A 24,724-nucleotide genomic window follows, 5' to 3' on the forward strand; every position below is an offset into this window, starting at 1 on the left:
GGTGGGTAGGTAGGTGAGTGAGGTAGGTAGGTAGGTTGGTGAGTGAGTGAGTGAGTGAGTGAGGTAGGTTGGTAGGTAGGTAGGTAGGTGAGGTAGGTAGGTAGGTAGGTAGGTAGGTGAGTGAGTGAGTGAGTGAGTGAGTGAGGTAGGTAGGTAGGTAGGTGAGTAAGTGAGGTAGGTAGGTAGGTAGGTAGGTAGGTGAGTGAGGCAGGTAGGTAAGTGAGGTAGGTAGGTAGGTGAGTGAGGTAGGTAGGTAGGTGAGGTGGGTGGGTGGGTGGGTAGGTAGGTGAGTGAGGTAGGTAGGTAGGTAGGTAGGTAGGTTGGTGAGTGAGGTAGGTTGGTAGGTAGGTAGGTGAGTGAAGTAGGTAGGTGAGTGAGGTAGGTAGGTAGGTGAGTGAGTGTAGGTAGGTAGGTAGGTAGGTAGGTAGGTAGGTAGGTAGGTAGGTAGGTAGGTGAGTGAGGTAGGTAGGTTGGTGGGTGAGTTAGGTAGTTAGGTGAGGTAGGTTAGGTAGCTAGGTAGGTGAGTGAGGTAGGTAGGTAGGTAGATGAGTGATGTAGGTAGTGAGGTAGGTGGGTGGGTGGGTGGGTAGGTAGGTAGGTAGGTAGGTAGGTGAGTGAGGTAGGTATGTTGGTTAAATAGGTATGTAGGTAGGTAGGTAGGTGAGTTAGGTAGGTAGGTGAGTGAGGTAGGTAGGTTGGTTAAATAGGTATGTAGGTAGGTAGGTGAGTGAGGTGGGTAGGTAGGTGAGTTAGGTAGGTAGGTGGGTGGGTAGGTAGGTGAGTGAGGTAGGTAGGTGAGGTAGGTAGGTAGGTAGGTGAGTGAGTGAGGTAGGTAGGTAGGTAAGTGAGATAGGTAGGTAGGTAGGTTAAATAGGTAGGTAGGTAGGTGAGTGAGGTGGGTGGGTAGGTAGGTGGGTGAGTGAGGCAGGTAGGTAGGTAGGTAGGTAGGTAAGTGAGGTAGGTAGGTAGGTATGTAGGTGAGTGAGGTAGGTAGGTAGGTAGGTGAGGTGGGTGGGTAGGTAGGTGAGTTAGGTAGGTAGGTAGGTTGGTGAGTGAGTGAGGTAGGTAGGTAGGTAGGTAGGTAGGTAGGTAGGTTGGTGAGTGAGTGAGTGAGTGAGTGAGTGAGTGAGTGAGGTAGGTGGGTGAGGTAGGTGGGTGGGTGGGTGGGTAGGTAGGTAGGTAGGTAGGTAGGTGAGTGAGGTAGGTATGTTGGTTAAATAGGTATGTAGGTAGGTAGGTTGGTGAGTTAGGTAGGTAGGTGAGTGAGGTAGGTAGGTTGGTTAAATAGGTATGTAGGTAGGTAGGTGAGTGAGGTGGGTAGGTAGGTGAGTTAGGTAGGTAGGTGGGTGGGTAGGTAGGTGAGTGAGGTAGGTAGGTGAGGTAGGTAGGTAGGTAGGTGAGTGAGTGAGGTAGGTAGGTAGGTAAGTGAGATAGGTAGGTAGGTAGGTTAAATAGGTAGGTAGGTAGGTGAGTGAGGTGGGTGGGTAGGTAGGTGGGTGAGTGAGGCAGGTAGGTAGGTAGGTAGGTAGGTAAGTGAGGTAGGTAGGTATGTAGGTGAGTGAGGTAGGTAGGTAGGTAGGTGAGGTGGGTGGGTAGGTAGGTGAGTTAGGTAGGTAGGTAGGTTGGTGAGTGAGTGAGGTAGGTAGGTAGGTAGGTAGGTAGGTAGGTAGGTTGGTGAGTGAGTGAGTGAGTGAGTGAGTGAGTGAGTGAGTGAGTGAGTGAGTGAGTGAGTGAGTGAGTGCGTTAGGTAGGTAGGTAGGTAGGTAGGTGAGGTAGGTTAGGTAGCTAGGTAGGTGAGTGAGGTAGGTAGGTAGGTAGGTGAGTGAGTGAGGTAGGTAGGTAGGTTGGTGAGTGAGTGAGTGAGTGAGTGAGTGAGTGAGTGAGTGAGTGAGTGAGTGAGTGAGTGCGTTAGGTAGGTAGGTAGGTAGGTAGGTAGGTAGGTAGGTAGGTAGGTAGGTAGGTAGGTAGGTAGGTAGGTAGGTAGGTAGGTAGGTAGGTAGGTGAGGTAGGTTAGGTAGCTAGGTAGGTGAGTGAGGTAAGTGAGGTAGGTAGGTAGGCAGGTAGATGAGTGATGAAGGTAGGTAGGTAGGTGAGTGAGGTAGGTAGGTGAGTGAGTTAGGTAGGTGAGTGAGGTAGGTAGGTTGGGTGGGTGGGTGAGTGAGTGAGTGAGGTAGGTAGGTAGGTAGGTAGGTAGGTAGGTAGGTAGGTAGGTAGGTAGGTAGGTAGGTAGGTAGGTGAGTGAGTGAGGTAGGTAGGTAGGTAGGTGAGTGAGTGATGTAGGTGAGTGAGGTAGGTAGGTTGGGTGGGTGGGTGGGTGAGTGAGGTAGGTAGGTAGGTAGGTAGGTAGGTAGGTAGGTAGGTGACTGACTGCATCCATTTATCCTTCATCCTTCTACTGATCACTTTTACCCCTGTTTACATGACACTTGCACACTCACATTAACATACACACCCACCACTTGCTGCTGCCATACTGCTTACTATTATTATTATTTATCTTGCTACCAGTCCTAATCCCTGCCTACATGTTCATATCTACCTCAAATACTACAGTATCCCTGCATATTGTACATGTACCCTGTCTATGCCTCCCTCTCTTATTTCTTGTTTTTTTGTATTTTATTATTAGTTATATGAATACTGCACTGTTGGGTAGGGCTTGCAAGTTAAGCATTGTACCTACGTAAATCAATGCCGCTGCCTTTCACTGGTGCTACTGGTTGCTGGTTGCTGCTCCTGGAGCGCCCCTCGGTGGACACTAAGAGAAACTACCTTCCAACTCTGCACACACTGACTGATGCAGTAATATACTATACACATGTTGCAGAGGCTGTCCCGTACACATGTTTATCATTGAAGCGCTGATGTTTTCATTGTAGTTCTGTCTGATTTGTTATATGGTAAATTGTAGTGATTTAGAGATCGGAACAAACACACCACAATATATTTTAGAGGAATTTCTTTGTGTGGTTTATGTTATTTTAATTCTCACCCCTTCTTTATATCTTTATCTCTCTTTATCTCTCTCTTCAGAGTCCCTGAACCTCAGAAGCCCCGGGAGGTGTCCGATGATGACATAGTGCGCTCTAACCACTATAACCCAGATGAAGACGAGGAGTACTATAGGAAACAGCTGGCCTACTTTGACCGGCGAAGCTTAGACGCAGGCAAGGCCCCTCAGACAACACCTGTCATCGCAACCAAACCTGCTGCTCAACCACAAGCACATCCCGGATACAACTACCCCAGGTAACTCACTCCCACGTGTCACTCTCTCTGGGATATGTGGTAGGAAATCAAATCCCTGTGGTGGGAGACGGTGTATGTGAGTGGAGCGGAGCGAGGAGTGGATCGTTTTGACTGGAGCGTCGGCCTTCTCGCCCGCTCCAGTAGCGCTCACTTCACGAGCTCAGGGCATGCCCGTCCCAGCATGCATTTTTTGTCTACTTGTCTTTATTTTCATAAAGCATGATGGTATACTTACTAAGTGGACATGCTAACAGAAAGGAATGAGGTGGGTAGCTAGCTAAGTGTGTCATTGTAGCAAAGTGTTTATAAACTCAAAATCAGATCTCTTAAAAGTTTTGTTAATTTTCGTTCTATCTATATGCAACAGTATAACTTTAGACCGTCCCCTCGCGCGAACCAGGACTCTGCACACATCAACAACAGTCACCCACGAAGCATCGTTACCCATCGCTCCACAAAACCGCGGGGAACCACTACTTCAAGGTCTCAGAGCAAGTGACGTCACCGATTGAACCGCTATTTAGAGCGCACCACCGCTAACTAGCTAGCCGTTTCACATCCATTACATATACAATCATTGATTTTGGCCCAATAGGCCTGGCATATTACTTCTTCCAAGGAGCTTTCTGTTTTGATAGGGTTATTTTACCTACAATCCTTTAGGCTTACCTACAGAAAAAAGAAAGATAAAACAATGCATCCCTGCCCAGCCTGGGGGTGTTTAGCATCACTCAGAGGGTGATGCAAGCTGACTTGCCTAATAAGAACAAATTCTTATTTACAATGACGACCTACTGGGGAACAGTTAACTGCCTTGTTCAGGGGCAGAACAACAGATTTTTACCTTGTCAGCTCTGGGATTTGATCCAGCAACCTTTCTGGCCCAATGCTCTAACCACTAGGCTACCTGCTCTAACCACAAGGCTACCTAATTTGTATCTAATTCTAAGTAAGTCACAGCCTATATGTGTAATTTATAGAGTAAATTGATTTAATGCAACAAAAATGTTTTTTAAGTGCTGAGCGCTTAATGTCACTGCCAGCAAATTCTTCCAAATGTATTTATTTGTCGGCTACATCCATGAAATAATATAGCCTAAATAATACATTTCTGGCTACCTGTCGGACTTCTGACATATTTCATGTTTATATGCTATTTAATACGACATGTAGCCTATTTGAATTGATGAGCGCTTCTTACAGTCATCCTTTCCTGTTTATTAAAATACTTTTCATTCAAATAATTTGGTTTTGTTTTCAATTTTCAAACCAAATGGTAGGTCCAGATAGTCACAAAAATAGATGGATGTTGGATAAACTGTGATTTTAATTAATGGAGCGAATTTGGAGCGGCAGTTTTTGAGGAGCGTTTTTTAGCGGAGCGGTTAGAAAGGACCGCTCCATGAGCGATGAGCAGGTTTTCCAACCGCTCAAGTCCGCTCACATGGTGGGAGACACAAAACAGCTTACTCTCCCCCTGCAGCACACTCACCAGACAGAAACCTAATGGGGGTCTAAAGCTTTTTATCTTTAAAAGTTGCGAGCTTACGCCGCAGGACTTAGCGCCACGGCTTCATTTCTCCAGACCACCACAAGGGGGAGTTAGAGCACTTGGGTCCCAAGGTTTTTATATGACCAATCATATCGAGTGGTTCCAATGAAGACATTTTTTTTTATTTTTTATTTTTTTATATTTACCCCTTTTTCTCCCCAATTTCGTGGTAGCTACTATCTTGTCTCATCGCTACAACTCCCGTACGGGCTCGGGAGTTGGTTAAAAGTAATGCGTCCTCCGATACACAACCCAACCAAGCCGCACTGCTTCTTAACACAGCCCGGAAGCCAGCCGCACCAATGTGTCGGAGGAAACACCATGCACCTGGCAACCTTGGTTAGCGTGCACTGCGCCCGGCCCGCCACAGGAGTCGCTGGTGCGCGATGAGACAAGGATATCCCTACTGGCCAAGCCCTCCCTAACCTGGACGACGCTAGGCCAATTGTGCATCACCCCACAGACCTCCCGGTCGCGGACGGTTACGACAGAGCCTGGGCGTATGACTGGAGTTTATATATAAATGCCTAGAATATTTCAATTTTTTGGAATCTCTTATAAAATGGGTTAAGGTTATGTATAGTAACCCTAGGTGTAAAATAATAAATAATGGCTACATCTCAGAAAGTTTTAAACTCTCTAGAGGAGTAAAACAAGGTTGTCCACTATCGGCATATCTATTTATTATTGCCATCGAAATGTTAGCTGCTAAGATTAGATCAAACAATAATATTAAGGGATTAGAAATCCGTGGCTTTAAAACTAAGGTGTCATTGTACACTGATGATTCATGTTTTCTTTTAAAACCACAATTGGAGTCTCTCCACGGCCTCTTAGAGGATCTAGATACTTTTGCTATCCTCCCTGGATTAAAACCAAATTTTGATAAATGTACCATATTACGTATTGGATCACTAAAAAATTCACATTTTACATTACCATGTAGTTTACCAATTAAATGGTCTGACGTAGATGTGGACAGACTTGGTATACAAATCCCAAAAGAAAGAAACGATCTCACTCCAATACATTTTTATAGAAAGTTAGCAAAAATAGATAAGATCTTGCCACCATGGAAAGGAAAATAATCACCCTGATTAACTCCTTAGTTATATCACAGTTTACCTATTTGCTTATGGTTTTGCCTACACCGAGTGACCTGCTTTTTAAATGATATGAACAAAAAATATTCAATTTTATTTGGAGCGGCAAGCTAGATAAAATTAAAAGGGGATATTTATATAACGAATATGAATTTGAATATGAATTTGGTGGACAGAAATGATTAAATATTAAAGCATTAGACCTCTCACTAAAGGCATCAGTCATACAAAAGTTATACTTAAGTCCAAACTGGTTCTCTAGTCAATTGGTACGAATGTCTCATCCTATATTCAGGAAGGGCCTTTTCCCCTTTATTCAGATTACACCTGCTCACTTTCAGTTATTTGAAAAGGAAATAATCTCCAATAATCTTTATTTTTTTAAACAAGCCTTAGAAAGTTGGTTGCAATTTCAGTTGAATCCACCTGAAAGGACGGAACAAATAGGACAACAAATATTGTGGTTAAATTCAAATATACTAATTGCTAAAAAAAAAACTGTATTTATCGAAGAAATTTTTAAAAAAAAAGGCATTTTAGTGAATGATATCATAAATAGGACTGGTGGAGTTATGTCACACATGCAGCTAACACAGACATATGGAAATGTCTGCTCTACCCAAAATTACAACCAATTAATTGCAGCATTACCACAAAAATGGAAGAGGCAAGTAGAAGGGGAAAAAAGTAAGGAACTTGTATGTCGGCCATGTATTAAAGAACATAAATGGTTAACGAAAAGTGTGATAAATAAAAACATATACCAATTTCATTTAAGGGCCAAAAAACTGACAGTGGTGCCATATAAATTGCTAAATAGTTGGGAAGAGATATTCGATGTACCCATTCCATGGCACATGGTTTATGAATTGATACGCAAAACAACGCCGGATTCAAAACTTCAAATTTTTCAATATAAATGACTATACAAAATTCTTGCAACTAATAGAATGTTATATATATAGGGGATACAATCTTCCCAGCTCTGCAGATTCTGCTGTGAGGAGGCAGAGTTATTAGATCATTTATTTTGGTATTGTCCATATGTAGCTCATTTTTGGTCACAGGTCCAGGAATGGCTGAAGAATTGCAACATTTGCCTCGACCTAACATTACAGATAGCAATATTGGGTGATTTGAAAAGCCATAGTCAATCAATCAATAATATAATAATTATTTTAGCAGAATGTTTATTTTTAATGTACAATCTGTAGAATCTATGAGAATAGGAAGGTTCAATTATTTTGTGAAGCATCACAGCACAGTTGAGAAATATATGGCAAATAGAAATCCGAAATGGATGATGTTGACAGATACAGTGCCTTGCGAAAGTATTCGGCCCCCTTGAACTTTGCGACCTTTTGCCACATTTCAGGCTTCAAACATAAAGATATAAAACTGTATTTTTTTGTGAAGAATCAACAACAAGTGGGACACAATCATGAAGTGGAACGACATTTATTGGATATTTCAAACTTTTTTAACAAATCAACAACTGAAAAATTGGGCGTGCAAAATTATTCAGCCCCCTTAAGTTAATTGTAGCGCCACCTTTTGCTGCGATTACAGCTGTAAGTCGCTTGGTGTATGTCTCTATCAGTTTTCCACATCGAGAGACTGACATTTTTTCTCATTCCTCCTTGCAAAACAGCTCGAGCTCAGTGAGGTTGGATGGAGAGCATTTGTGAACAGCAGTTTTCAGTTCTTTCCACAGATTCTCGATTGGATTCAGGTCTGGACTTTGACTTGGCCATTCTAACACCTGGATATGTTTATTTTTGAACCATTCCATTGTAGATTTTGCTTTATGTTTTGGATCATTGTCTTGGAAGACAAATCTCCGTCCCAGTCTCAGGTCTTTTGCAGACTCCATCAGGTTTTCTTCCAGAATGGTCCTGTATTTGGCTCCATCCATCTTCCCATCAATTTTAACCATTTTCCCTGTCCCTGCTGAAGAAAAGCAGGCCCAAACCATGATGCTGCCACCACCATGTTTGACAGTGGGGATGGTGTGTTCAGGGTGATGAGCTGTGTCGCTTTTACGCCAAACATAACGTTTTGCATTGTTGCCAAAAAGTTCAATTTTGGTTTCATCTGACCAGAGCACCTTCTTCCACATGTTTGGTGTGTCTCCCAGGTGGCTTGCAGCAAACTTTAAACAACACTTTTTATGGATATCTTTAAGAAATGGCTTTCTTCTTGCCACTCTTCCATAAAGGCCAGATTTGTGCAATATACAACTGATTGTTGTCCTATGGACAGAGTCTCCCACCTCAGCTGTAGATCTCTGCAGTTCATCCAGAGTGATCATGGGCCTCTTGGCTGCATCTCTGATTAGTCTTCTCCTTGTATGAGCTGAAAGTTTAGAGGGACGGCCAGGTCTTGGTAGATTTGCAGTGGTCTGATACTCCTTCCATTTCAATATTATCGCTTGCACAGTGCTCCTTGGGATGTTTAAAGCTTGGGAAATCTTTTTGTATCCAAATCCGGCTTTAAACTTCTTCACAACAGTATCTCGGACCTGCCTGGTGTGTTCCTTGTTCTTCATGATGCTCTCTGCGCTTTTAACGGACCTCTGAGACTATCACAGTGCAGGTGCATTTATACGGAGACTTGATTCCACACAGGTGGATTGTATTTATCATCATTAGTCATTTAGGTCAACATTGGATCATTCAGAGATCCTCACTGAACTTCTGGAGAGAGTTTGCTGCACTGAAAGTAAAGGGGGTGAATAATTTAGCACGCCCAATTTTTCAGTTTTTGATTTGTTAAAAAGGTTTGAAATATCCAATAAATGTCGTTCCACTTCATGATTGTGTCCCACTTGTTGTTGATTCTTCACAAAAAAATACAGTTTTATATCTTTATGTTTGAAGCCTGAAATGTGGCAAAAGGTCGCAAAGTTCAAGGGGGCCGAATACTTTCGCATGGCACTGTAGATGGGAGGGGTTGAATGGAGCTGAATGGTGGGACTAATAACAAGATAAACAATGTAAAGCATACGGGATCTGTAAAATGTATATAGGATCGGAACTTCTGTGAAATAGCATAGTTACAAATAGAAATCAAACTGGATGGACATCAGAAATAGAGGAAGGACTAAGAACAAACAAGAGAGAACTATTGTAAAGTAGACTATGTCTGTAAAATGTGTATAAGATGTATGGAATGAAGGTAAAAGCAGAAGTGTTTATTTGTTTACTCCAATTGGGGGATTTAGGGTTTACGGGGAATAATAATAAAGGTATATTCTTTAAAAAAGTATGTATGTCTATATAGGTATGTGTATGTATATATGTGTATATGTATGCATGCGAGTATGGATATATATATTTACAAAAAAAATATGGGGGATTGGAAATGATGCAGACAATTACATTGGAAGCAACATTCTTTCCACAATATTAAGCTGATCCTCCCTCTAAAAATAATAATAATAACAATAATAATGAAAAACGCACATTTCTCAAATCCCAAACTAAAAGTAATGGGAAAGGTAGATACAAATGATTTGTGACATTGTGGTTACAATAAAGAATGTAAACAAGATGCTGTGCTTTTATTTACTGTAGTGATGGTTTTCAAACACTTGTTTTTCACAAGTGTACCGTACGTAGCAGGCTGTAGCCCGTCATGCAAATGTTTCCTATTAGCAGGACAATAGACTTTTTATAGCCCAGCTACTGTTGTGAAAGTCCCTCAACTTGCAGTGTATTCGATGCTTAAGTATTGTTGTATCGTTAATTTCTCTAGCCAAAACATCTTGATGCCCTTGACCAGTTCATCTTTGCTTGTCGGCTTGGCAGAGTTACAGATTCATGTTTTCAGTTGATGCCAAACAAGTTAGATCAGGTTTAAATCAGGAGACCTACCTACATGTAGAAATTTAAAAAATATTTTGAGATATACTCTAGGCCTACCATAGGTGTTGTAGGTTTTATTTATTTAATTTTTTTATTTACTACATAAAAGTCTACTTACTCTGCTGGCGTCTTGACCCAGTTTATGCCCTCATTTGCAATGCAAACCCGGGCACTGTTTACTACAGTATGTACTACAGGCTATGTTTACTTGTCAGACTGCACAGTAGCCTAATAAACAAATGCAGGTGGCTTAGATCTTCAAAATGCTTTATTATCCAAATGTAAAAGAAAATACTGTATATTATTGTACACTGCTCAAAACAATAAAGGGAACATTAAAATAACACATCCTAGATCTGAATGAATTAAATATTCTTATTAAATACTTTTTTCTTTACATACTTGAATGTGCTGACAACAAAACCACACAAAAATTATCAATGGAAATCAAATTTATCAACCCATGGAGGTCTGGATTTGGAGTCACACTCAAAATTAAATTGGAAAACCACACAACAGGGCTGATCCAACTTTGATGTAATGTCCTTCAAACAAGTCAAAATGAGGCTCAGTAGTGTGTGTGGCCTCCACGTGCCTGTATGACCTCCCTACAACGCCTGGGCATGCTCCTGATGAGGTGGCGGATAGTCTCTTGAGGGATCTCCTCCCAGACCTGGACTAAAGCATCCGCCAACTCCTGGACAGTCTGTGGTGCAACGTGGCGTTGGTGGATGGAGCGAGACATGATGTCTCAGATGTGCTCAATTGGATTCAGGTCTGGGGAACGGGCGGGCCAGTCCATAGCATCAATGCCTTCCTCTTGCAGGAACTGCTGACACACTCCAGCCACATGAGGTCTAGCATTGTCTTGCATTAGGAGGAACCCAGGGCCAACCGCACCAGCATATGGTCTCACAAGGGGTCTGAGGATCTCATCTCGGTACCTAATGGCAGTCAGGCTACCTCTGGCGAGCACATGGAGGGCTGTGCGGCCCCCCAAAGAAATGCCACCCCACACCATGACTGACCCACCGCCAAACCGGTCATGCTGGAGGATGTTGCAGGCAGCAGAACGTTCTCCACGGCGTCTCCAGACTGTCACGTCTGTCACATGTGCTCAGTGTGAACCACCTGTTGTCTATTCCATTTGCACAACAGCATGTGAAATTTATTGTCAATCAGTGTTGCTTCCTAAGTGGACAGTTTGATTTCACAGAAGTGTGATTGACTTGGAGTTACATTGTGTTGTTTAAGTGTTCCCTTTATTTTTTTGAGCAGTGTATGTTGACTGAATATAAGCAAGTGATGTCTGCTAAATTATCAAGTTAGGTTTCTCCAGAAATAAATAATTCTAAATAACAAACTGTCTCACCCCATGTTCAAGAAGTGTAACCTTTATTTAACTAGGCAAGTCAGTTAAGGACAAATTCTTCTTTACAAGGATAGCCTACTCCTTCATCTCCGTCAGGGAATTGAACCCCAGTCTCCCGCGTGCCCTGCCCGCAAGACACAGGGATTCTTTAGATAAATAGCCCAGTATTGTACTGCCGCCCGCCACGTTGTACAGCGCCATATTTTCCGTTCCATCCTAACGGAAACCCAGAGGGTTTTTCGTTTTTCTTGGAATGAAACACCATAATATTCATCAAATTAATTAATCAAATACCAGTCAAAAGTTTGGACACACCAACTCATTCCAGGATCTTTCTTTATTTGTATTATTTTCTACATTGTAGAATAATTGTGACGACATCACAACTATGAAATAACACATATGGAAACAGTTAAGAACAAATTCTTATTTACAAGGACAGCCTACTTCCTCCCCGTTGGAGAATTAAACCCCGTTATCCCGCGTGCCTGCTTTCTCTAGTACAGACATGGCATGCTCTCCCTTATGTAAGGAATTAGGCACTTTCCCATACAGTATTTATTGTAGGCTTTCTTTACTTGTCAGACTGCACAGTAGCCTAATAAACAAATGCAGGTAGCTTATATCTTAAATGCTTCATTATCAAAATATAAAAGCATATACTGTAAAGGTACTGTGTTTCTTCATCAGCATCTTTATGCTTTCGTTAATAAAATGACAATAAAAATACTCTTTCAAAATGCAGATATTGATTTAGTTATAGATCCATAACGAATTACTATGGGAATAAATATCACTGGTTTACAGAAATATTGGAACAAAGTTGTCTAATGAAGGCAAACAATTTAGAATCCTCCAATCCTCTTATGCTGTAGCCTACTCCCGACCGTCACATTGTACAGCTCCATATATTCCATTCCATCCTAACGGAAACCCTGAGAGTTTACTTTTTCTAGGAATAGAAACACCATAATGTTAATCAGATTAATTAAGCCAAATTTCTTAAAATCAATCCCATACGCTATGTTATTACAAAAAAGGTTTTAAATTCTCTGGTAATGCCAATTTTGAATGCTTATCAAAGATGCCCTCTGGTGGTCAAACTAGCACTAACTTGCATTAACAGAAAAAATATATGACAGTTAATAACGTGCCACAGAATGCTGCAGCAGCCCGCAAGGTATGACGCAACTTTTAAAGGAGGAACCACTGTAGCTACATACACACACTACTCCTGGGGTCTAGCTAGACTACAGTATATCTCTCAGCAACACACACTACCACCACCGGAACATTTGATTCACCCTGCCATGGAAATGGTCCTCTTATAGTTGAAAGGACAGAGTTGGTGGTTGGCCCATGCTGACAAATGAAAAACTAATTTTTGAAGGCAAGCTGTGTTTTGTTATCCTCCTGGGCGACAGTAGAAGGGTTACTTTGATGTAGCACACTGTGTGCATTCTCCGCCTCAGTCAAAGACCATGCCAAAGATACAAGATTAAGTGGGAAGGGAAAAATACTATCACAGTATTCTTTTATTCTGAATTTCTTTCAACTATCAACAGTGGGTTACACCGTTCTTACAAGGCGTTTTACCACTGTAAAACGTGCCTCAAGAGACGTTCAGGCTACTTTGGATGTCAAAGCTGCAATGTATGCATCATTATTTGCCCCATTTTGTAATTATCTAATTAATAAATTGCACTGTAAGGTCTTATTGGCACTAGTAGTGGAAAGCATATTTTAAAGTGTGTTTTGGAGAAGCAATCTGTGTAAATGAATACAGTCAATTAACTAGATGGAGCCACTGTGTTTTATTAAAACTAACAGACTCACTGAACTGCAGTAATTGAACCTTCCTCTTGAGGATACATGGCATGTCACTGGTGTCACTGTTTAGGTCTAGATTTTTTGAAGTAGTACACATGATACATTATTTAAAATCAGTTATTCTAACCCTGGCCTGAATTCTTCTTTACCTTAAACCCATATGTTTGTGCCATCATTGTGACATTGGTTGAATGTGCTCTTGTGTTTTTTTACAGGGCAGAGTCCGTGGAGAAGGTCAGTCCCGTGGAGAGGAGATATGAACCTGTTCCCCAGGTTACCCCTGCTGCCCCACCTGCCATACTGCCCAAACCCACCTCACCTGAGGGTAAGCACTATTGTATAGGACACACACTAGTCTAGTTGTACATGCAGTATTTTCATCTAGAAATATAATACTCACACACACTCACAGTGACTCACTTACCAGATCCCCATGATTCTCCCAAAGCAGACACAGTCACGACCAACTACCTACCCCAGAAGAGTTACCCTGAGAAGTCTCCAGTGAACGGTACGGCAATGAAGGACCAGTCCAAGGCCCCGGCCAATACCAGCTACAACCGCTACGTCCCCAAGCCCTACACCAACTCCGCCAAGCCCTTCGAGAGGAAGTTTGACAGCCCCAAGTTCAACCACAACCTGTTGCCCAACAACAAAACAGACCTGGCCCCATCCATCAAGGCCCCAGCCAACAGCACAGCCCCAGCCAAGCACCAGATCTCCCCCCAGCCTACAGACATGGACTCAGGCCTCGATACCTTCACACGCACCATGGACAACAGGTCCAAGTACCAGCACAACAACATCAACGCTGTGCCCAAGGCCATCCCTGTCAGGTGAGAGGATTCAACATCACCCCCTAGAGGGGTAACCTACCCACTGGCGGAACTATACTGGGTTCAGTTATAATATATAGATTACAGTGTTATCGCCTCGCTTCATGTATTATGGAAGAAACACACCAGGAGTGAGGAGTGTTTCTGTGCATGGCTAGAGAAAAGAAAGTCACATGGTCATGGGTCTTACAGTTCTATAGTTGACACACTGAATGATGCCAATGCCTTTGCCCGTCCAGAAGGTGTCACAAATGTTTGAGGCGGGCTCTAACTGGCTCTATGTTCTGGTATTTGACTGTGACAACTCTCTCCCCCTGTAGCCCCAGTGCTCTGGAGGATGATGATGAGGATGAAGGTCACACGGTGGTGGCCACGGCCCGGGGGGTCTTCAACTGTAATGGCGGGGTGCTGAGCTCCATCGAGACGGGTGTCAGCATCATCATCCCACAGGGGGCCATCCCCGAGGGCGTAGAACAGGAGATCTACTTCAAAGTCTGCCGGGACAACAGCATCCTGCCCCCCCTGGACAAGGAGAAAGGTCAGACATGGGTTCATGGTAGAGGTCGACCGATTAACCGTAATGGCCGATTACTTAGGGACGATTTCAAGTTTTCATAACAATCGGAAACCGGTCATTTTGAACGCCGATTTTTAAATTTATTTTTTACACCCTTATTTAATCTTTATTTAACTAGGCAAGTCAGTTAAGTTAATAAGAACACATTCTTATTTTCAATGACGGCCTAGGAACGGTGGGTTAACTGCCTTGTTCAGGAGCAGAACGACAGATTTTTACCTTGTCAGCTCAGGGATTCAATCTTGCAACCTTACAGTTAACTAGTCCAACGCTCTAACCACCTGCCTCACGAGGAGCCCGCCTGTTACGCGAATGCAGTAAGAAGCCAAGGTAAGTTGCTAGCTAGCATTAAACTTAATCAATCATAATCACTAGTTATAACTACACATGGTTGATGATATTACTAGTTTATCTAGCGTGTCCTGCGTTGCATATAATCGATGCAATGCGCTTTCGCGAAAAAGGACCGTCGTTGCTTCAACGTGTACCTAACCATAAACATCAATGCCTTTCTTAAAATCAATACACAAAAGTATATATTTTTAAACCTGCATATTTAGCTCAAATAAATCCAGGTTAGCAGGCAATATTAACCAGATGAAATTGTGTCACTTCTCTTACGTTCATTGCACGCAGAGTGAGGGAATATGCAACATTTTGGGCCGCCTGGCTTATTTGCGAACCAATTTGCCAGAATTTTACGTAATTATGACATAGTATTGAAGGTTGTGCAATGTAACAGGAATATTTAGACTGATGGATGCCACCCGTTATATAAAATACGTAACGATTCCGTATTTCACTGAAAGAATAAATGTTTTGTTTTCGAGATGATAGTTTCCGGATTCGACCATATTAATGACCTAAGGCTCGTATTTCTGTGTGTTATTATGTTATAATTAAGTCTATGATTTGATAGAGCAGTCTGACTGAGCGGTGGTAGGCACCAGCAGGCTCATAACCATTCATTCAAACAGCACTTCCGTGCGTTTTGCCAGCAGCTCTGCTGTTTATGAATTCATGCCTATCAACTCCCGAGATTAGGCTGGTGTAACGATGTGATGTGAAATGGCTAGCTAGTTAGCGGGGTGTGCGCTAATAGTGTTTCAAACGTCACTCGCTCTGAGACTTGGAGTAGTTGTTCCCCTTGCTCTGCATGTGTAACGCTGCTTCAAGGGTGGCTGTTGTTGATGTGTTCCTGGTTCGAGCCCAGGTAGGAGCGAGGAGAGGGACGGAAGCTATACTGTTACACTGGCAATACTAAAGTGCCTATAAGAACATCCAATAGTCAAAGGTATATGAAATACAAATGGTATAGAGAGGAATAGTCATATAATTCCTATAATAACTACAACCTAAAACTTCTTACCTGGGAATATTGAAGAACCACCAGCTTTCATATGTTCTCATGTTCTGAGCAAGGAACTTAAACGTTTCTTACATGGCACATATTGCATTTTTACTTTCTTCTCCAACACTTTGTTTTTGCATTATTTAAACCAAATTAAACGTTTCATTATTTATTTGAGGCTAAATTGATTTTATTGATGTATTATATTAAGTTAAGTGTTCATTCAGTATTGTTGTAATTGTCATTATTACAAATACTTTTTAATCGGTATCGGTGTTGAAAAATCATAATCGGTCCACCTCTAGTTTATGGTAGACAGGAGATTTCACAAGGGGTCATTCCGCCCCTCTTTATTCCAGTCTTAAGATATTCTATTCTTCAGTTTTAAGTGTTTTTAGTACCTTAATTGCTGTCTTTACAGTGAATATTATACGTATTCACCCCTCTTAGATTTTTGTTCACATTTTGTTGCGTTACAAGGTGGGATTGAAATAGATTTCATTGTGATTTTTTTTGTCATCGATCTACACAAAATACTCCAAATAATGTCAGAGTGAAAAGAAAATTATTATTATTATTATTATTTTTTTTTTACAAATGAATAAAAATGTATTAACAAAAATATAGTCATTGCATTAAGTATTCAACCCCTTTGTTAAAGCAAGCCTAAATTAGTTCAGGAGTAAAATACTGCTTAACAAATCACATAATCAATTGCATGGACTCACTCTGTGTGAATATAATAGGTGCTGACATTGTTTTTTTTATGACTTTCCTCTTTCCCCCATACACACAACATCTAAGGTCCCTTAGTAAAGTATTGAATTCCAATCACAGAGTCAACTACAAAGACCAGGGAGCTTTTTGAAAGCCTCATGAAGAAAGGCAGATATTGGTAGATGGGTAACAATAACAAATCAGACATTGAATATCTCTTTAAGCATGGTCAAGCTAATAATTATGCTGTTGATGATGTATTAAACTGCCTAGACACATCAAAGATGCAAGCTGTGTTTCGAATACTCATACTAACGCAATGCAATTCTTCAGAAAATGGGCGTGGCTTCACAACGTTTTCAGATTTTAAGAAAATGGCTGAAGATATGCAGCCGTAGTATGACGAGAGCGGATACAAATTCATTGCTTTAACTAATTATGACAAATGTTAGGAAAATGTTGAAGAATGTAATAAGGTAATGACATCAAGTAAGTTACGTTACACATTATGTTTGCTGACAATTTGTTAGCTTCGCTAACCTTACGAACCGGATAGCATATCATTACAGCAGTATGTACCGGTGTATTAACTAGCTACTAGTTGGCTACTAATACATTGTCAAACTTGGCAGTATATTAACTATATGCTAACTAACTAACTAACTAACCAACGTTTATTGACTTGATTATTCACGTCAAGCTTACCTAAGTGGTATAGTCATTGTGCATTCTCAATGGACATTAATTCTGGTTATCTACTCTGATTTCAGGGCACTCTCGTCTGAGTGTGCTAGAGTGCAGAATAACGGATGAATTTACGAACGCTCAACACCCGTTGAATATGACAGGTTGCAGTAAATGTTGGCAAATAAGCGGAATTAAATTGTTGCCAGCAGCACAATTAGTCACCAACGCTCTGGATAACATGAAAACAGCCTAATCAGCTCTGCTAGGGAGAGTAAAATGGTCAGAGTGAGGTGTTCTCTCATTTGTGTCTGGAAGTATCTAGCCAGTTAGCTCGGGTGCTTGACTGCCGTTGTGAGGTCAGAATCTAATGTGCTAGTGATGGCTATTTAACAGTCTGATGGCCTTAAGATATAAGCTGTTTTTCAGTCTCTCGGTCCCAGCTTTGATGCACCTGTACTGACCTCGTCTTCTGGATGATAGCGGGGTGAACAGGCAGTGTTTCAGGTGGTTGTCCTTGATTATCTTGTTGGCCTTCCTGTGACATCAGGTGCTGTAGGTGTCCTGGAGGGCAGATAATTTGCCCCCGGTGATGCGTTGGGCAGACCGCACCACCCTCTGGAAGGCCCTGCGGTTGCGGGCGGTGCAGTTGCCATACCAGGCGGTGATACAGCCCGACCAGATGCTCTCTATTGTGTATAGCAACAGCATCAACTTCCGATCGACAGGCGAAGCGCTAGTATGCTCACCTGAAAGGATACCGTTGGTTTACACTATGCTAAAATGAACTAATAGTATATAGTATGTTGTATATGCTTATTAAGTATATAGTATACAGTATGTTAGTATGGGTATTCGAACACAGATGCAGTCTTCCTTCTGAACTGAGCTGCAGGACAGGGAGGAAACTGCTCATGGATGTCACAATGAGGCCATTGGTCATTTTAAAACGGCTACAGAGTTCAATGGCTGTAATGGGAGAACTGAGCATGGATCAACAAGATTGTAGTGACTCCACAATAATGACCTAACTGACAGAGTGAAAAGAACAATACAAATATACAGAATAAAAATATTCCAAAACATGCTTCCTGTATGCAACAAGGCACTAAAATAATACTGTAAAAAACATGGCAAAGGAATACACTTTTTGGCCAAAATGCAAAGCCTTATGTTTGAGGCAAACCCAACACATCGCAGAGTAAATGCTTCCTTATTTTTAAGCATTGTTGCATCAGGGTATGGGTATACTTGACATCGGCGAAGACTGGAGAGTTTTTCAGGATAAAAAAAGGGATATCGCTAATCACAGGCAAAATCCTAGAGGTAAACCTGCTTCAGTCTGCTTTACACCAGACACTGGGAGAAGAATTCACCTTTCAGCAGGACAATAACCTACAACACAAGGCCAAATCTACACTGGAGTTGCTTACCAAGAAGACAGTGTATGTTCCTGAGTGGCCAAGTTACAGTTTTGACTTAAATATGCTTGAAAATCTATGACAAGATTTGATCTGTCTAGCCATGATCTCCAACACCTTGACAAAGCTTGAGAATTTTGAAAATAATTATGGGCAAATATTGCGCAATGTGTGAAGAAATCCAAGGGGGGTGAATACTTATGATAGGCACTGTATGTAATATCTCAGTCCATGGTGGGGTTATTTTACTCTCCAAATGTGTTCGAGATAATTGTTGTTTTCACAGATCATTTATCATCTCTCTTCTCTCTTGTCTTCTCTCTGAGTTTTTCTAGGATAGGTATATTTTCCTTCAATCTTTTAATGGTTTTCAATGTCTAAACTTGTTATGGCTGCAATCCCGATATCGGGATAAGTGTTATCAACAACCGCTGAATAGCATAGCGCTACATACAATAAATATTACTGTAAATATTTATATTCATGAAATCACAAGTGCAATATAGGAAAACACAGCTTAGCCTTTTGTTATTATGCTTTTGATTTTTAAATTATGCTTTACATCGAAAGCAATCCAAGCGTTTGTGTAAGTTTATCGATTACACGAGAAAACATTAAGTACACTTTGCATCATGTAGCTCGGTCTCGTAAATCAGAAAAGCAATCAAATTAATCGTTTACCTTTGATGATCTTCGGATATTTTCACTCACGAGACTCCGTTACACAACAAATGTTCCTTTTGTTCCATAAAGATTATTTTTTAGATCCAAAATACCTCCGTTTGTTTGTCGCGTTATGTTCAGAAATCCACAGGAAAGAGAGGTCACGACAACAACGCAGACGAAAATTCCAAATAGTTTCCATAATGTCCACAGAAACATGTCAAACGTTTTTTATAATAAATCCTCATGTTGTTTTAAAAATATGTAATCGATAATATATCAACCGCAAATGTCTTTCACGGGAGGAGAGGGGAAAACAATGGCTGTCCAAATTCTGTTGCGCGAGCAAAACTCATGTGACCACTTGACGCGATGTTATCGTTCTGGCTCATTTTTCAAAATAAAAGCCTGACACGATGTCTGAAGACTGTTGACACCTTGAGGAAGCGATAGGAAAATTAATCTGGTTCATATCCCTTTAAATCCAGCAAAGGGAGGCTATGGAACATGGAGTTTTCAAAATAGAGCCACTTCCTGTTTTGATTTTCCTCAGGGTCTCGCCTGCAATATCAGTTCTGTTATACTCACAGACAATATTTTGACAGTTTTGGAAACTTTAGCGTGTTTTCTATCCAATACTAATAATAATATGCATATATTAGCAACTGAGACTGAGGAGCTGGCCGTTTACAATGGGCACCTTTTCATCCAAGCTACTCAATACTGCCCCTGCGGCCATAAAAAGTTAAATGTTCACCGTGACTGTTTCAACCCATTAAGTAGCCCAACAGCTTCAGTGATCTTATGAACACTGTGTGCATGTGTATTAGCCTCTAACCCTGTGGTGTATATCTGTTTCCAGGAGAGACCCTGCTCAGCCCGCTGGTGATGTGTGGCCCTCACGGCCTCAAGTTCCTGAAGCCTGTGGAGCTGCGTTTACCTCACTGTGCGTCTATGACCCCAGATGGTTGGTCTTTTGCTCTAAAATCCTCCGACTCCTCGTCGGGTACGCTGTCCTCTCTCTGTCCTTTTGGGGTCGGGGCTTTGGGTTGGCTTTGTGACAAACTGATGGTTGTGGGTCACTTTGATTTTTATGGTTTCATTTATTTGGTATTTCAGTTTAATCACTCACTCATTCATCCACTGATCTTTATTTATTTGATGGGGTCTTCAGATCAAAGTTCTTCTTGTCATTGCTTTTTCATGCTGAAACATATTTCTTTCTGTTCTTTCCTCCACTTTGGGTCTATGTCATCTGTTTGACATGGATATGGTTCCATTGGACATGCATCCAGCCGATCAGTTTTATGTTCATAAGATTAGTTTATTCTTTGTAGGGAATCATTCCACATTATTTTCCTACAAGTGATTTTTTTTCTCTCACATAGCCACCCAAATGTCTATCTTAAAACGCAGCGGTCCTCTTAAATTTGGAAGAGGACCCTCTCAGAGACAGACGCATGGCTCCCTCAGTACTAACAGATATTCAGTTGTGTATGTGAGAACAGCCTGTGGGTTGGATCTGAGATCTGTCTGTCTGACAGCATCAGAACAGAACTGAGACAGCTCTCTGCTCTCCCTCCGTTCCTCTCTAAATGTCTTCATGGTAAACTTGGCACCGCCGTGGATTAGCTACTATTTACTCTCAGCTAGAATTGGACTTGAAGGGCTAAATTAGCCTACTGCTGCCTCGTTGGCTTGTTCGTTTGTTGTCCTGCTTCGTTGTAGATGGATTACAGGGCTATGCTCTAATCCTCTTATTGTAAAACAACTTCTTTAGCTTCATTTCGTCTCGACTTGTGTCTTGCTCCTCACTTGCCCATGCACAATGGTAGTTTCCAGTAGGGAAGCAGCGTAGTGTGTGACTGAATGGTCTTGGTTTAGAATGGTTCTGAAAGAAGTCTGCTCACGGACGGGAGATATTCAATCCAAACCACACATGATCAGTTTACTTCTGAACAAACATTACCTTAATGTACTGATGTCATTATGAGTTTCACAGTGAACAGTCCTCCTCCTGCTGCACTGGCTAATTGTGAACCTCTAACAAATCATCATTGACAGTTGTTCTGAGTAAAATCAGTTAAACACCTCTTGGTCCTCATATGGATCCTATCTGATAGGACCTGTCATTGCTAAAATCCCTTTGACATTTAGGAGTAATTACACTATAATGATTATGATGCATTATCCTCCCTTGTGATTTCCTATCAGAACAGCAAAGCATGCTAAAAGCCTGCCATTTTTATGCACTTTGATCTGAACATCTCATAAAACTCACTTTTCTCACATGGCCCTGAGGGAATGAATGCAATTATCTGAAATAACAGTGCTTTAAAATGCAACTGCATTGTGGTTTGGAAGAAATTGTGCAGTTTATTGTAACAATTTTGAGTCTAAAGCCGTTTTTTTTAAACAATTATTTAAATTGCTTCTTCTGTGGAGGCAATACTCTTGGCTCGAGGCCTGGGCTGGAACCCACCCATTAATTTCAAATTACAGTCGCTTCCAGTACATACTCTATCCTTAAGAGCTATAATTTGAAATGAAGAGTGGTTTTAGCAATGTAATGTGAAGTTTACTTCTGTCAAGCTACATCCTGGGGTGTGTACCACAAACCGAATGTATATATGGCTTTAATGGAACAAAGGGTGTTTTAGTTTAGTGTTTGGAGCTTGCTGGTTGTCAGTTTAGCATGAAGTGCATTATGTATTATGAACCGTATGCCCTTTCTCCACCTGTTATCATTACCATGTTCCTTCTCTCTCTCCCCCTCAGGTGATCCCAAGAGTTGGCAGAATCAGTCTCTCCCTGGAGACCCCAACTACCTGGTGGGAGCCAACTGTGTGTCTGTGCTCATCGACCACTTCTGAAATGTGCAACAGCTGGCCTGTTACTGAATGTGAAACCATGAGGAAAGGAGTGATAATAAACACATACACATACACACACACACACCATTTCTCCATGGGTGGACCATACACAATGAAGTATTTACACCCAGTGCTCCAGCGTTGTTTACTGTGCCCATGGAAGATGGAGGGAGACTGAAGTTGCCCCTGCGTGCTGTCCTTTAACTCTTTCCGAGGTCTTGAAGAAAATAGAAAACACACACAACGATTTAACCAGTGATGGAATGCATGCCCTGTGCCACTGAGTAACTCATCACATTATACGCCAAGTTTGAACTTTAATTGTTACATAACAGGAAAGATGGTTTGTGAGGTTTTTACTATTGAAGTAGATGGACATACATGTAGGTGTATTTATACTATATATGCATACAGTATATATAATATATGGTATAAATATAATTTTAAATTAAATTCTAGAAAACTGAATTCAAGAATCAGACTTCAACCTTTTTGTCACCTTTTGAATTGGCTGACTTAAAAGCCGGTCACATTTTTTCCACATTGACGGATTTGCAAAGATTTTGGAATTCGGTGCCAGGGAGATGGGCAGTAAAGTGATGAAGATGTAAATGTATGGCTTTGTGGTAATGATTATGCTGATAGTGAAGTTGGCAAGCATCCGCAGAAAAGAAAATGAAGATACAGGTGGAATACTTTGAGGTGGATTTAAAGCCCAGCTCATGCCTCTAACATGTTCATCCTGTGACTCGAATGGCTCTTCCTTCCTTTCCTTTTTTCTTTCTTTCTTTCTGTAAACTGACCTTGGATTCACTTTGTATTGAGTACTAGAATTCTACTCCTGCTGTATCAAGATCTATGCATGTGCTATGACTCAGGTCCAGAAGCCTGCTCAGTTCTCCCTCACCATGTTAAAACCCTCTTACATTAACAAGCAGTGATGCCTTATCTGCAAATTATTCACTTTTTCAGTAAAAACCTCTGGGTTCTTCTAAGTTATGATGATAAATTATGGAAGAATGAAGTTTTCTCTTGCCATTTTGTCAACCCACTGTATAAATGAACTTGGGTTTAGCGCACAAGAACAATTGAGGCTAATAAAGGTATGCTTTCTTTATCTGCTATGCATATGACTTCAGAAGAAAAAGAAAAACATGACAAAAATGACAAGTGGCTGTACATAAAGTTAGCATATGGCCTTGGTTCTTGGTTTGTAAATTAACTTTTGTATGTCTTTGTTATTTTGTATAAAACTTTGAGAAATCTGTTTTAAAAAATAAATGAATTGACCATGGTTTACTTTGTATTCTGGTTATACCCTTGAGCCTTGGAACTTGTAACTATTAGCAGTAATAAAATCCACATTTTCTACCAATATTCACACTACATATAAATAATAATAATTGTCACACAAATCTTTTGATGGTTATTTTACAAACGAGTACAGTGCTTGGGTTAAACAACTTTGCAGACCTGTTCTTTAAAAGGGTGTGCTTTGAAAGTGTCCCCCTCATTTGTTTGTGATACTGGATGCTGTATTATTTTGTGCCCTGAAATGTATTTTTGTACTAATAGACCATATATTACGGCACACCAGTACTATTTTCTTTATATACGATAACACAGCTTCAATTGGATATTAGCTCTTCACGTGTGGCTGACTTTTTTTTTTTCTCCTTTGTGACACAATTTTAAGTATACCACTGTATTAATGAATAAAATCATTTTTAAAGTAAAGTGTTTCTGGGGGGGTTATTGTCATTTTTATGAGACCGATATTCCATTCTAATAGTTTAAAGGATTCTCAGGTGAAATATGTAATCATGTTCGTTTTCTCCTTAGACTGGATTTCTGTAGTTTGATCTTCATCCATTACAAAGCTGAGAGGGGGAAGGTGGCTGCTGTAGAATTTATATTATCTTTAGATACTGCGGCATGATTTAAGTGCAGTACCAGCTTGACTGGTGCAGATGGTGCTCTAGAGCCCTGTGGCTGGGTCTCCACAAGGTCAGCACCACAGCAGGCTGGTATTCAAAGATTAGGGACTGTAAGTCTTTAACCTCTGCATTATGAAGTACATTTTTACAAAGCTGGATAATATAAACTTGTTTTAATGCAAATTCATGTTTTTACTCCCAATGTACTAAAAGTGTACCTAAGCTCAGTTGATGGTTCTCAACCTTTGTGAATCTAATAAAGTAGGCTTGTCAGTATGAAGTATCGATGGATCATTCAAATATATATTTTTTGGACCCACCACCCAATATTCTAAATGTATTCGGACAATCACAACAATGAGAATAGATAGGTTGTCATCCATCGGATTTTGTGCTATTACAAACCAAAGCCAAGTAGAGTCATTCATCTGTTTCACATGCATATAGCTGGGATTTGTATTTTGATGGAATGACATTCACTATTGTTGTCTCTAAATTATCTTTAGGCCTATGTCCAAGTCCTAACACTTGGTTCGGGGCTATAATTTGAAGAAATGTATGAGAAATTGGTCATTTGAATTCCGATAATTCATAGATAACTCAAATGATAAGTGCATGGCTTCACAAATGATAAGAGCATGGTCATATTTTTAATGTTCATATAGTCTAATTATTTGTAGACGCAATCACATG

At 40.9% G+C, this 24,724-nt stretch overlaps 1 protein-coding gene across 12 annotated transcripts in view; it reads left to right on the forward strand.

Moving 5' to 3' along the window:
* Positions 1–23,834, forward strand: part of LOC110506437 (tight junction protein ZO-1) — a 153,132-nt gene extending 129,298 nt beyond the window's left edge. For 7 of the 12 annotated variants that reach the window (XM_036963727.1, XM_036963734.1, XM_036963730.1 and 4 more), the window contains 6 exons: positions 3,034–3,249; positions 13,188–13,297; positions 13,421–13,808; positions 14,129–14,346; positions 20,084–20,227; positions 22,000–23,834. In XM_036963727.1, coding sequence (XP_036819622.1) covers positions 3,034–3,249; positions 13,188–13,297; positions 13,421–13,808; positions 14,129–14,346; positions 20,084–20,227; positions 22,000–22,094 — 1,171 coding nt within the window. In that variant the 3' untranslated portion in view covers positions 22,095–23,834. The remainder of the gene's footprint in view (positions 1–3,033; positions 3,250–13,187; positions 13,298–13,420; positions 13,809–14,128; positions 14,347–20,083; positions 20,228–21,999) is intronic. The other 5 variants (XM_036963732.1, XM_036963738.1, XM_036963733.1 and 2 more) reach the window with 3 other exon arrangements.
* Positions 23,835–24,724: the final 890 nt, after the last annotated feature.

This window comes from Oncorhynchus mykiss, chromosome 26, assembly GCF_013265735.2.
Source record: "Oncorhynchus mykiss isolate Arlee chromosome 26, USDA_OmykA_1.1, whole genome shotgun sequence".
Lineage (NCBI taxonomy): Eukaryota > Metazoa > Chordata > Actinopteri > Salmoniformes > Salmonidae > Oncorhynchus > Oncorhynchus mykiss.